This window comes from Enoplosus armatus, chromosome 11 (assembly GCF_043641665.1).
Source record: "Enoplosus armatus isolate fEnoArm2 chromosome 11, fEnoArm2.hap1, whole genome shotgun sequence".
NCBI classification, from domain to species: Eukaryota; Metazoa; Chordata; class Actinopteri; order Centrarchiformes; family Enoplosidae; genus Enoplosus; species Enoplosus armatus.
This window is the reverse complement of record NC_092190.1, coordinates 14,748,286-14,762,522: the sequence shown is the minus strand read 5'-3', so window position 1 is coordinate 14,762,522 and position 14,237 is coordinate 14,748,286. Positions and strand designations below refer to the sequence as shown.

The window sequence follows — 14,237 nt, the reverse complement described above, 5'->3', positions numbered from 1 at the left end:
AACCAGAAATCATTAAAGGTTAAGTGAACGTTTTTGACGTTTTGATCACTGCATTTACAGTTTTATAGCGCAATGTCTGCCATGCATATGGGCAACAGAGAAAAGCTGCAGTACATCCATTTAATATGCAGAGATAGGGTAGTTTTTCACGATTCTCTCATGAACTACTGCATTTACTTAAATGAGGAAAAGTCTTCCATAATTGTCACTAATTATCACTGATTTGATGAAGATCCGGATCCAGATGCAGATTAAAGAATAAAGAAATAGTAATAAATTTGATTAAACAGTTCTTTCTACCATTATTTTCAGATCATTGTTATATAATACAGACAGATGTCCAGGTAAAAATGTTGTGAGAATCTAAACTCCAAAGCCAAATAAAACTCTCAACCAACAGTCAGGGGACCTTTGAGCTTAGATTCTCTTCACGGCATATTGTTCCCAAACATCAGGAATGAACATCTATGCACATGTTAGCAAATTTTCTTTACCTCAAATATCAAAAATAACTATTTTCCAACCAATTCTGCAAATCAAACAACTTCGACTTTTATTCAATCCATGTAAGGACATCAGAGATGCATTTTGAAACAAACAAGAACATGGTATTAATCCAGTGCAGTAAAGATGAGACTATTTTTTCCACTGTCAGCTGGTTCATAAATCTTTCACCTCCATGTGAGATAAGGCCTCAACTGACTCCTCAGACTGTGGTGACTCTCATTACCAGCTCTCGCGTGCTATTGCTGGGTTGGTTGCGGGCCTCCGGCTGCCTCAGGTGGCTGAGGAGGTGGAGGATGTTGTAGGGACAGTGTTGGTCTGGCACTGCGCTGCCGCTGTTCGGGTCCACGTGTGCTCCCAGCCCTCCTGCGGCCGTCACCATGGTTGTAGAGGTGGAGCCGGCGGCTGTGGAGGCTACCACCATCAGTGAGGAGGTGGAGGTGGACACTCCTACCCCAGTCTGAAAGCCTGGGCTGGGCTGAGACAGAGTCCTGTCCACAGTGGTGTTCTTCAGGTCATCGCTGTCCATAGACTTATCATAGTTCAGGACTTTCCACTGCTGGTTCACGGCCTGCCAGCGGTGGAAGATACGAAACACAGAAGGTCCCTCGTGGACAATTAATGCTGTGGAGACGAGAGCATCAATTAGACAATGTCACTGTCTGGCAGCAGTCTTAATGGCACCACAAAGTGATATATATCTCTGCAGTGGTAGATCCACTGTGTTAAAGCCTGCAGGAAGTATTAGCCGTGGGAGTAGCAGAACAAAGCAACTCATCTTTAAAGAATTGCACCATAACCCCGAGATAAGATCTTTATTTCTTAGAAAAACTGTAGACATGGCACAACTTATGACCCAGCAACACTCACTCATCACTTTTTGATTTAGGTTAGCAAAAATGATGCATCTGTTCTCTGGGGTTGTTCGGTGGCATCTTATCACAGTTTAAAATTGCTTATTGATTCGTGTTTATTGAACTCAGCATCTGGAAAATTGAAATCAATCTGTAACAAGAGACGCTTCGACCCCAAGCCTTTAATGCATTTTCTTTCATATTGAAGTCATGTAGAGGCAAATCCTGTGTGAACGGATGTTTTCTAGTCTGCTGAATCTGAGAAGAACTCCATATAGAAGCTGTACTGCCAAATAAAGACATTGAATACTTCCATATTTATTTAGTTTATTGATAAAATCCTGCCTCTCTTCAGCTCTGTTCCTCTCCCACTCTAACTTTGGGGATAAGTGAAAGTCAGGTCTTTGCTCTTTAATGTCTGCCAGGTGACAAGTTAATCTCTACAGAGTGCAGAGTTAATGACTCCACAGTCAATCCTCGCCACCAAACCGGAGACAATCAATCTCCTCTTCCTCTCATCCCGCTGCCTGCTGCAGTGGCAGTTAAGAGTTTTTCTTAATGTGAGATGCCATCACACAGTCATCCACAACACGTCAGGCTCCATGGGAGGACGGCAGGCTTAAAGCGGATGCTACAAGTTTCGACGCCCGCGCAAATCCAGAAGATGTTTAAAAATGCTTCAATGCACCTTTGGTTCTCTCGTGTGTTATATCATCGCACAATGGTCAAGTTTGCCTGAATTTAGCTCTTATTATAGTGAAAGGCATTTCAATATATGCTATGAAAACCACTTCAGTAGCTGCAAACAGTTTTGAACATTCAGAGTTCATGTTTAATTAATCAAGTAGGGTTCTTTAATATAGTAACTGTAATATATTACAAAAATATTAATAAAAGTGGCCAAACAATCATGCGTGCAATACAAATTATAAGCCAGTGAAACATGACAAGACTCCACACACTCAATATTGATAGGAAGTAGTTGACAATGTGGCAAAGATTTGTTGTACTGATTGTCAATAAACTGTTCATGGCATTCACATTCATTTGTGGACAGCCGGCGGGTATAATTATTGACTCTGCTGAAAAAACCTTTTGACATTATGTCTACTTTGCCTGCTGAATGCATAATGCACCTGGAATAATGTGGCCAGACTGGACGCACTCAGAATCATTCTCAGTTTTAAAATGCACACACTCATTCGAAGAGCAATTATAAGAATCAAAGTAAACAAGTAATAAACGCAATGTGAAATGTAGCACCTCACCGATGCAGACGACATCCATGAAGCCATACATGCCGTAGCAGATCTGGAAAAGCAGATCTTGTCGCTGCCAGCGGGCTGACGGGCTGAAAGACGACCACACCAGCCAGGAGATGCTGGCCATCAGGAACAGGGAGCCCAAGATGGCTGCTGCTATCTGCACTTTCTCTATCACTGTCAGGGAGATGGCCTGCCACTGCAGGAAGACACAGACCACAGTACGGCTTAGCTCTTGGTATTCTATTCTCATTTGTCTTTTACTTAATACTTGGAAAATATTTGGTGGGACAAATACTTAAAGAGAAGTGCCAACAAAGGGAAGATACAATCAGCGGGTTCATTGGGTACAAAATAATTCATTAAAACATTCACATTATAAAAGTTAATCAGGATGATAATCAGATTCCTAAACTATTAAACTTTGGGGAATGCTGCCAAGGGGAGGGAGGACGCAGTCCGCGGGCAGGTATATATATGTGCATGGAAAACATTTGAATTATCCATATCTTTCATTTTGTCAAGCATTTTCAAATAAAGTTTTGTTCACAGAAAAAAACAACTGTAGGGGTTCAGCTACAGGTGACTCTAGGTATTTGAAGCACAAAATCAAAAATTAATCTTTCACACATCAGTGCTGCCTTGAAAAATGACCCTATCATATCACTAAAGTCTAAAACTGAGAGAAGTTGCTTCTGCAAGCTTCCTATTCTACAAATCAGAGAGGACAAAAGCCTTGTTTAATTCAAAAACTTTCATTTTCAATTGAATTCCTCAGCTTATGATCCGTGTATAACAAGAGCTGCAGAAAAGACTTTTGTTTTAGGTGTTTTGTCCCAAATACATTTCTATATGAAAACCAAAAATGCATCCAAAGGAGCTACTGTTCCCCTATGCCCATAAACCCCAACAATTCTCCTAAGGACATGGTAAAACAGCAACTGAGTGTTTTGAGTTTTTCATCCGACGGTTGACTTGCCAGAGCCTCCGAGTTCCAAGCACCTACAATAAGTGATAAAATCTTGGCTTTTCATTAAGGTCTTTTCCTTTGCCCTTTACACCCACAGCTCACCTGTAGTGGGTTCTTGGTGCTGATGGCAATGACCTGATATTTGTAGTAGCAGAGCTCACAGGCCCAGGAACCTCTCTCGCTGATCCATTTGATGAGGCAGGGCTGGTGGGTGCAGCGTACTGACCCACAGCACCGACATGGGCTCAGGAGCTCCCCCTGTGGGAAAGAGGCAGATAGTCAATACCTGCAACCAAAAACAAGAGTTTTTCATAATTCAGTTCTTTTAAATGCATAAATGTTTTTTTTTTGTTTAACATTTTTACTTTCAGTGAACAATCTGTGCTGCTGTTGGTGAAACATCAACATCGCTACCTGTGCAGCACTCTGATTGAAATACAGAAAGTCCGGCACTGATGTGTACTGGGTTAAAATTTTCAGAAGAAGCACACTTGCAATGAAATACCGCAGACTACAACAAGAAGAAAATTAATGTTCTGCTTCATAACACTGGACTCAAGCTTAAGAGCAGCCCAAGTAGTGATTCATGATTCAGAAGAAATATCTCCCTATAGCAATCACTGACCAGCTGACAATAACCCTTTTACATGCAATATACTGCAGGTTACACTATACATACATTCATATTTCTTAGCAGTTGTTGTTCTTGTTGGCTTATTGATCTTCTGAGAGCTTTGCATGCACAGTCAGGCAAGCATGCACACTCACACTCACACACACACTCACCCAGAGTACACAACACTGCAGTCATATTATAACAGAACACCAGTTCAGGTGTGAAATGAAAGCTTTGCCTCACACCTAGTTGACAGGCAAAATGCTTGATTACTAGTACTGTTGGAAGGTGGAGGATTAGTCACTGAAGCTTCAGCCAAAGAGAAAAAAAAACCAAACAAAGCTGCAAAATACTGCACTAAACGTACACGGTTACTGCAGCTTTTAAAGTGAAATGTAGCTGTTATATATACATAAATATTGTTTTATAGTTACAAATATGGTTACTTCAGACCAAATACAAAAAGATCAGAAACACTTATTTTCTTCTTTACTCTTCCTTCCTCCTCTTTCTGCTCCCCCTGCCGTCCTCCTCTGCTAGCACTTGATCTTTATTAAAGGCAAGACATTTTTATTTGTATAGCACCGTTCAACAATAAGGTAATTCAAAGCACTTTACATAAGACATAAAAAGCATCAAGAAAAGACAATATAAACAGTTAAGTAGAATGTAAAAGAGTAAAATAAAATAACATAAAAATAAGCTTAAATAGAATAAAATAGATAAAACAGTAGAATAAAAATGACACTGCAGTGCAAGATATGAATAAGTAGTAAGTTGAACTTAATAAAATGCAGCTGCAAATAGAAAAGTTGCGTACACAGATTAAAAAGAACTGAGGGTTGGAGCTGATTTCAGGTTTTCTGGAAGTTTGATCCAGATATAAAAACTGAATGCTGCTTCTCCATGTTTAGTTTTGACTCTGTGGACAGTGAACAGACCTGAACCAGACGGGCTGAGTCTGGACGGTTCATAACAGAGCAGCAGATCAGAAATTAAACCATTCAGTGCTTTATGAACCAACAGTAGCATTTTGAAATAAATTCTTTGACAAACAGGAAGCCAGTGTAAAGATCTGAGAACTGGAGTGATGTGGTCTCTCCTGGTCTGAGTGAAGACTTTAGCTGCAATGTTCTGAACCAGCTGCAGCTGTCTGATCGACCTGTTAGGGAGACCTGTGAAGCATTACTGTAGTCAAGCCTACTGAAGAGAAACGCATGGACGAGGTTTTCTAACTCTTGCTGAGACACAAGTCCTTTAATTCTAGATATATTATTAAGGTGATAGTAAGCTAATTGTCTGGATATTTTTATTGACGTTTCTGAGTCCCATGACTACACCATGATTTCTGGCCTGGTTTGTGGTCTTTAACATTAGCGACTGAAGCTGAGCACTAACTTTTAATTGTTCTTCTTTGGCTCTAAAAACAATTTTATCTTTGTTTAATTAAAGGAAATGTTGGCTCATCCAATCATTGATTTGTTCAGTGTACCTACTCAGTGCTTGCATGGGCCCATAGTCACCTGGTGATATTGTTATATAAATCTGTCGTCTGCATAATTATGGTTAGATAATTTGTTGTTTTCCATAATCTGAGCTAGTGAGAGCATACAGATGTTCAACAGAAGAGGCCCAAGAATGGAGCCTTGGGGAACTCCACGTCATTTTTGTACACTCGACACAGTCGACTGTGTCCAATGCAGCACTGAGATCTACCAATACCAAGACTGAAACATTTCCACCATCTGTGTTTAAGTGGATGTCATTCCAGACCTTAACATGAGCCTTCTCTGTGCTGTGGTGTGGTTGAAATCCTTACTGGAAAGCATCAAAACAATGGAAGGTGTTCATTATTGAAAAACAGCCTTTTCCATGATTTTAAAATGGAAGGTTTTATATGGGCATGTAATTGTTCATTGGTGAGTTGTCTAGATTGTTCTTTTTTAAGAGTGAACTGCAGTTTTTTCCTGTGGGAAACCGCCTGAGAAGAGAAGTTTTGACTATTTGCAGAAGATCTGATGCCATACAGTTAAAAACACTTTGAAAAAGCCTGTTGGGAGAATATCAAGGCAGAAGGAAGAGGATTTCAGAGGTTGCACAAGTTTCATAGTTGATGGGGTAAAATTGTGTCATGCTAATTGAATTGGTTTTAAGTGGACCCAATGCAGAACCAATACCAGATATGGAAGTAATGACAGCTTGTGTAATTTAATGAATTTCTTCAGTGAAGAAGGAGGCAAATTCATTGCATCACTTAGTAGATAGAAGTTTGGGGGCTATACTGACACGGGGGTTTGTCAGCCTTTCAACAGTAGCAAATTATTAGCATTATTATTGTTTTTGACAATGATGTCAGAAAAAGGAAAATGTAAAACCTAAAATCTTGTCTGGCTGTCTTGCATTTATCTAGCATTCATGGATCCAATTAGGCCATCTTGAAATTACATTTATGAACTCACTGTCAGTCAGTCAGGATGTTAGTATAATTGAGGGCATTTCAAGTCCCGTATGTCAGCCTGGTGACAGCTACATGTGATTGATTTCACTGACAAGCAGAATAGCAACACTTGTATTGTGTTTAACTTCAAAAGTTATTGGAGTTAAGGTCTGTTTCTTCGAGAGGCGTTTGAGCAGGGCAACAATCTCAATTTACTCCTGAGGAGGTGCACAGTGGTCAACAGTATCACTGCTGAGATTTAGCAGCTGTATTTTTAACATAACCACATGTTTTCAGCAAATCCAGTGGGGTTTGACAGGCTTTCACTCTAAGCATTTTTTCAGTCTGAGAATCGGAAACCCATCAGCTAAAGTAAAAATATGAAATTCACTAAATTTGGCATCACAAGGTTTCCACTTAACGGCAATATGTGCTCAGCCATATTCTTAACCAGCCATTATTCTTAAGCCGTATTCAGCCTGAGGAATAAATGGGAGATTTATAATCTCTCACCCTGGGCCCCAAGCTCATTAAAACATATTACTAGTCTTGTCATATTGGATATAGATGATGACCCTAAAGATGTAGACCTGCCACCCTTTTTAGGTCCTGACCTGCAGTTAAAGAAACTTGGATCTATAAAATTCAAAGCAGGACCTTCTTGTATGGATGTATTTTAATCTTAATGGGACTTAAAAAAAACTCTGTAGTGAATGAAAAAATAAATTAGCCAACCCCCTCTGCTGCAAGAAAGCTCTCCACCTCTCTAAGCCAAGGTATTGTTAATTCAATATTAAATATCCACTGTCCCTGTCTACCATGAACATGGCATGGAGACTGTAGGAAGAAATGCATTACGCATTGAGTTTCCAAATTATTTCTCCACGCCATCATTGCACTGACATCTCTGACAGACGGAGCAGCACCCTGGTCGAGGAGAAGGGAGGGAAAAGCAGGGAGTTAGAGGAGAAAAGGCTCATCTACAGATGGCCAGGGTGGGAGTGTATTGGCAGGAGCACCAGAACACTTCTGCCGTGTCCAGTGGGACTCAGACCACTCACTGTGACTGGCCTGATTGCAGCCAAGAGCTGAAACCTAGATCACTCCAGTACAACTGAGGCTGGAGAGAGAGCAAGAGAGGCTGATAACAAATGTGGCATTACAGCCCACGCATACAGAAAGTGATAACTAAATGTCCTTTTGTTGATCAAACAGCAACTATCATTGAAAAAAACACAATAGAACAATGTACTAAAAAGATGATAAGTCTGATATCTTTGGCCGTGTTATTCCATTCCTCTGTGCTGCATTATCCTAAAAACACCTCAGTGAACCTAATTGTCTCCTTATAAAATTGGATCCCAATGTATATAACGACATGAAGCTAAATTAGAGATGGCTATTCACTTTTCTTAAGGGTCTGGAATCAATACAAGTGAACTCCATTAAGTCTAGGCAAAGAGAAATTATGGTTTAATAAACTAGCTCCTGGAGAAACTGAATGAAAGTGATTTTTACAATAGCCAATGGCGTTCCATGTTCCAGGCCACGAGCATTTCTTTAATAAGAGCCTGCAATGCTGCAGTCATCTGAAAAACAGCTTCATATACACATTTTAACCATATTCAACAAGTTAGAGGGAAAAGAATACAATCACTGAACAATTTAATTGAAGGTCATATAATTTAAAAATTATTTATCTATAATGACTGCTCATAAAACACATGCTGGGGGGACATTCCACTCATTGCTTATTTTACGACAACCATTAAGCCTACGGTGACGGCCCTTTAAAAGTAATTGAATAAAAGTGCAACCAGGGTTTATAATTCAAGTTTATGAGTTCACAGCAGCCCCTGTCTATAGACTCTAGCAAGGCCAAAAAAAGTGCTTATGTAAACTCCCAACAAATAGCAGAGGAGCCATCCTATGTACGTCTGATGGACTACAGAGAGTGTAGTGTCTCTGCACTGTGGGGCCATATAGAAAGAATGATGCTAACTTGACCCCTCAAGGCTTCTCATTGTGCCTCAGACTAACACACTGTGTGAGTGCATTATCTGTGTTATGATTTAGGAGGGAAAGCCGACATTTTTTTCGAAGTAGCAGGGACTCACATATTCTTAACATGCAGCTGAAGTGAGGACAGGACAGTAGAAGCATCGGCCCCAAAGGGCACTTCAATGTAATAGTGCGTGACACTTCAGGAAAAGACCCCTCACACGCAGAAATATTTCAAAGCTTTTCTTTGTGTATTAAGTTAAGTTAAATACCCTTTTTATAAATGTGTGCACTACATAACTAACTATTTTCTTAAAATCTCTATGAACTGAAAATATAGCAGAGAAATTGTTTATCCTCAAGGGATGAGGTCAAGATCGAGTCTGAAAGCACAAGCTTGAATAAAGCAAATGCTCAGTGCCAGCAAGCTTGAGCCCCCTGTAAAGCTTCTCGCTGACCTTTAGCTAAAGAGAACCGATGATGGATTGAAGTTAGCTGTATACAAAAAAATAATAATAATAAATAATAACCTGAGGTATTGAAGCATTAATTTATGTCATGTCATCTGACATTGGCTCAGATGTTCATTAGACTGTACATTGTGTGTGTTTCTGAGGATGTCATTTGACTCCAACAAAAGTAGTCTGGCTTAAAGGATTGGTGTTTTTTAAGTCAATATTTACAAAACTCTCATGACCATATACATTGAAAGAGTTATGGGCCACTATAATCCTATGGGGCCTAGTGTCCATACTGGCCCTGACGAGATCCCTTTAGTCTTTTAGTCTGAAATTCCTCGTACAGGGCTCCCTTGCTGAGCTGTTGGGAACTGGTAGTAACACAAAGACGAAATTAAACTAAAAAGACTTTGGAAGATATCTACTTGATTTGGCGTACAGACTTCTGAAGGGATAGCTTCATGGCTACTATGGAGAAGAGGAATGATTACAGTTAAGTATTTTGAAAGGTGATGGAAACCTATTCTAAAAAAACAACAGGACTCTGCTTGTGAATCACTAAGGGCACCTCAAAGAAAATGGTACCAAAAACACAGACGTGAATTCGTTTACACAGACTTATTACATCGTTTGGTGTCATATTAAATCAGAGTACAATCATTTTTCAATGGTTGCCTCTGTCAGACACTCAAGGCCTTCTAGTGGGATGCTTGAGGAAGGCAATGTCTCTCGCTCCCTTCTTTACTCTGTCTTGAGTATCTCAGCCTTGGGGATGGAAGTGTTTTGGAGGTGGATTGTCAGATCAGATACTGCCTGCCTTGGTCTATGTGACATCCTGGAGGCTAAGGGAGAACAGAGGATAACTAATGTTCCCACTGCCTGTATCACACAGTGACACACAGGCAGTCCACTCATCTCTCTTTTCAAATGGAGCCTCGTTCTCCTTGTACCCATTTACACCTCAGCAGATCCATATCTGGACTTCACCCAAACCAGTGGCGGAGATGACAGGGAAAGGAAGGCCGGTGATAGATAAGAACTTGCATAATGATAAGACGGCATGAAATCGGGTGCTACTGACTAGCTGCAATGTCTTAAGAAAGCATCGATGAGATGAGTTGGAGGTGGCCAGGGGAAATACTGCAAATTTTCGAATGGCGGTACTTTGTATGCATTGCAGTCAGTGTGCTGACTATCTGTGGACAAAAAACAAGGATGAGGCCTTGTCTTCCGATCTCATAACTAGACCCCATGTCAGTAATAATTACAAAGTCTGTGCTCAGAGGTGGAATGATGCACAGAATTGCTGTTGGAGTAATTAGTTGATGAAACATGGAGAGATTATAGGCCATACACAGTGCAATGACCATGAAATGATACAGTAAATCTGCTGCTTGGGTAAAGGAAAAGAAACCACGAGTACAGACTGCCAGATAAAAAGTTATGTTCTACACCTCAGTTATCTTGCTTCACATTTTTTTAACAACTTCCCTACCTCCACTACTAATGGTGAGGTATGACATATTCGTCAATGTGGTCTCAAAGGCTCTGTCAAACAGTGTATCTAATGTGTCTGCAAATTGCTAAGTGCCTGCTTCTCTGTTATAATTCAATATTATTTATTGTGGCACACCTTGGCTATCTTCTTTCAGATTTTTCCACTCCTGATTGATGTAGTGTGACATTATCATCAATATGGCCCAAAAGACGGAGGCACGCAGTGTGATTAAGTTGAAGGCTCTTCCCTTCTGTTCTGTGCACATTATTATTATTTATTTTTCGTTTTCTGTTTTCAGGTGGTGCGTCTGAGCAGCAGAGTGAGAGGTATTATTTGATTTTTTCATGCATGTAATGCTTCAACATGAATTCAGTGTTTGGCTATAATGAGTTGCTACTGCATCTCTGTGTATCCTCCACACTTGTCAACTGCGGGGACAAGGTCTTTTATTATCCTCCCACTGCTAGATATAGCGGACTTTTCAAGCCATGCAAAGGGTTGAGCGCAGGACGCAGTGGGATCCCTGCTCTGAGGGCTCTCCAGCTGCGTGGATGCCCTAATAAGACACTGGGAGTGGGTTTTCTCATGTAACAGAAAGCCTGCATGTAACAGAGGCTCTGCCAGGAAGGGATGATTTCTGGATCTAAATGTGCAACATCCCCATCACCTGCTCTGGTTTACCAATGCTCCTTGGAGAGCTAATAGTTGGGAGATTTTATTCTAATTAAATATGTCACTAACAGATTCCACTAATTTTTTTAACTCAGAGAGAAGGTGTGTGAGAGTAATTAATTAATGGATTGGATGGACACTTCCTTCATGCCATAAATAAATATGAACACAACATTCTTTCCTTGACTTACGTGTTCTGGTCCCTGGAAGCAGATCCTGCACACAGGCGTCCTGAAGCCGCTTTCCGTGTAGCTGGTGAGGGAGAACCTCTCCTCCAGTTTGCCTTTTGAGCAGTCATCAGAGGAGCTGCTGCAGCCGCGCAGGGCCGCCGACAGCTCTGCAGCATCAACCCAGCCCTGTCGCTCTCCGCCCGGTGGCCCGGTGGCTCCTGCTGCAGGTGGGGTAGCCCGGTCCCCTGCGTGCTGGTGGCTCCGCGTTAACGTGTTGTTGTTGTCGGGGACGGTGACGCTTGTCTCATGGCTTTCCGTAGTTTGGCCGCTCATGGGGGTCAGCGGAGGCAGCGGTGTCGGTGGTGCCGGTGGCCCGAGCAGGAGCACCCTCAGGTCACCGAGCAGGACGCAACAGCGGCTCTTCAGCATGCCCTGGCTGCGCAGCATCAGCCTGTCTCCGGCCAGAAACTCACAGCACCACGCAAAGATGCTGGAAGAAAACAGCATGCACTGAATGTGTCCCCGTCATGAGCAAACCCTTCCTCATACGCCGTGGGATGGGATAGTGGGGGTAGAGGGTGCGTTTTCAAGCGTTTGTTGAGGTTTAAAGCCGCCTTTTAGTTTTCTATGTTGATATTGGCTATTCTAATTGAAAGTCCTTTATTGTCTTCCGACGAGAATGTAAATCCAAAAGGCAAACAAATCCCATCGATGCAAACAAGTGTCTGAAGCCATTAAGTTCAATAAATGGAACAGCTAAAAGAGGAAAGTCAAATGTTAGATTGATAGGAATATGCATTCAAGTAATAAGGCTTTGGCCCGTTCACTCAGTGCCCACTGTCATTTGATGGCCTTAATAGTCTGCCTGCTCTGTGCAACATAAACTATCTAGACAGGCTTCTCCCTCCAGATTCACGACGAGTGTACAAACCAAGAATCAAATCTGCCTCTGGTACAATGGACTGATATGGATAGACTACCAAACAAAATGTCAGCGCTCAATCTTAAAATTCAAATATCCCAACAAACACCGAAAGTCACGTTTTAAATCTGCTGAGAGCTCAGATTACTGTCGACGTCTTGTAAGGCTTTCAAAGCAAATCAAGTCAATCGATGGCGTGCCATGTTAGGAAGCAAAAGCTGTCTTACCTGGCGAGCTACCCCCGATTTCTATACGACTCACAGTTTCAGGATTTTTTTCACAGATCTCCAGCCAGACTGCAGGTCGCTGACAAGTCTGTGTGAAGCTTATATCCCCAATTATAGAATTTCCATGTCCGAGGAACAAGCCGATGGGTTTAAATCCCTCCGTTAAAATCCAACACGATTGTCGGACTGTCCTGCTCTGGGTGAAAGCATCCGTAGCCCCGGATTCTCCTGTGATCATTGGCTGCTGAATTGGTGCTGCAGCTTCAGCACCATGATTCCTGGGACAGCTCCCAGACGCCACACGTCACCACCGCACAGTGATGCAAGCAGCCAACTCATTACTACAACTGTGGACGGAGACAAATACACAGGGAAATGGTTAGTTACTTGTTTTAGGCAAGACATCCATCATTATAGAAGGAGGCATTCAGTTAAAGGTGATATTAATGGAGGGTTTTCAAACGGAGGAGATGTTTACTGCCTTTCATCACGCAAACAGAGAGCAGAAAATTAAGTTGTACCCGTTAATTATAAATAATTAAACAATTCAATTATCAGGCAACATAAGGCAAACGCAAATTATTCATAACAGCTCAGCTAAATAGTGTTGTTTTGCTCAACACAAATACAAATTATATTGGAAGTGGCTTAAAGCTTAAAAATGATCACGTCTAAAAGGAGTAAAAGGAAAAATTGCAGGCTAGACTCAAATTAGGCAGGACTTTAATTCTCCACATTTTCTTCAATATAAAAAAACAGTGGTGGAAGAAGCACTGAGACTCAAAAACTAGGGCTGCAACTAACAATATTTTCAGTTGATTAATCTGCTCTATCTTAATCTGATCAATTTCCTGATGAATTGATTAATCATATGGTCTCTAAATGGCAGAATGACCAAGTTGGCTTATTCAAGTTGCTTGTTTTGTCCGACCAACAGTCCAAAAACCAAAGACATTCAGTTTACTATCAAAGAAAACCAGAAATTATTCAGCTGGAACCAAAGAATTTGTGGCAGTTTCGGATAAAAAATGACAAACGATGAATTGATCATTAAAATTGATTTAATTTTCTATTTTTAGTTGCTTTTTAGTCGATTAATAATTTCAGCACTAAAAAGTGTCAATACCACAATGTAAAAATACAATGTAAAAGTAAAAGCTTAGTAAACTATCGGTGTCAGATAAATGCAGTGAAGTAAAAAGTACAACATTTCCCTCTAAAATGTAGTGGAGTAGAAGTAGCATACGAAACACTCAAGTAAAGTACAAGTACCTCAAAACTGTACTTAAGTAAAGTACCTGTGTAATGGTGCTTGGTTAATTTTCACCACTGATGAATGGTGCTCACTTTGGAAACATTTGATATATAAAAAGAAAAACATGAACAATTCGGGGAAGCTGGACAGAAAAGACAGACACAGGGGAGAGCAATTACCTGGCTAGTCAGGGCATTGAAATGAGCACACCTGTGGCTGGACTGTCTCACTGTTTCCTTTTTTATTCAGAGTTTATATAAGACTGCGGTCAGACTCGTGGCCATGGGGTGAGCCTTTAATGGATTGCCAATCATGAACTGACACATTAAACTTGTAGCTCTCACTCCTGCTGCTTTTCTATTCTGGCAGGCAATTGCCAGTGATTGCTCTT

At 41.0% G+C, this 14,237-nt stretch overlaps 1 protein-coding gene across 1 annotated transcript; it reads right to left on the bottom strand.

The window, feature by feature from the left end:
- Positions 1 to 706: 706 nt before the first annotated feature.
- Positions 707 to 11,889, bottom strand: marchf4b (membrane associated ring-CH-type finger 4b). The gene is made up of 4 exons (XM_070915173.1): positions 11,464 to 11,889; positions 3,693 to 3,848; positions 2,627 to 2,819; positions 707 to 1,128 (listed from the first exon to the last, which is right to left on the bottom strand). The coding sequence occupies exons 1-4, from the start codon at positions 11,887 to 11,889 to the stop codon at positions 707 to 709; spliced, it is 1,197 nt and encodes a 398-aa protein (XP_070771274.1).
- Between the last annotated feature and the right edge of the window lie 2,348 nt (positions 11,890 to 14,237).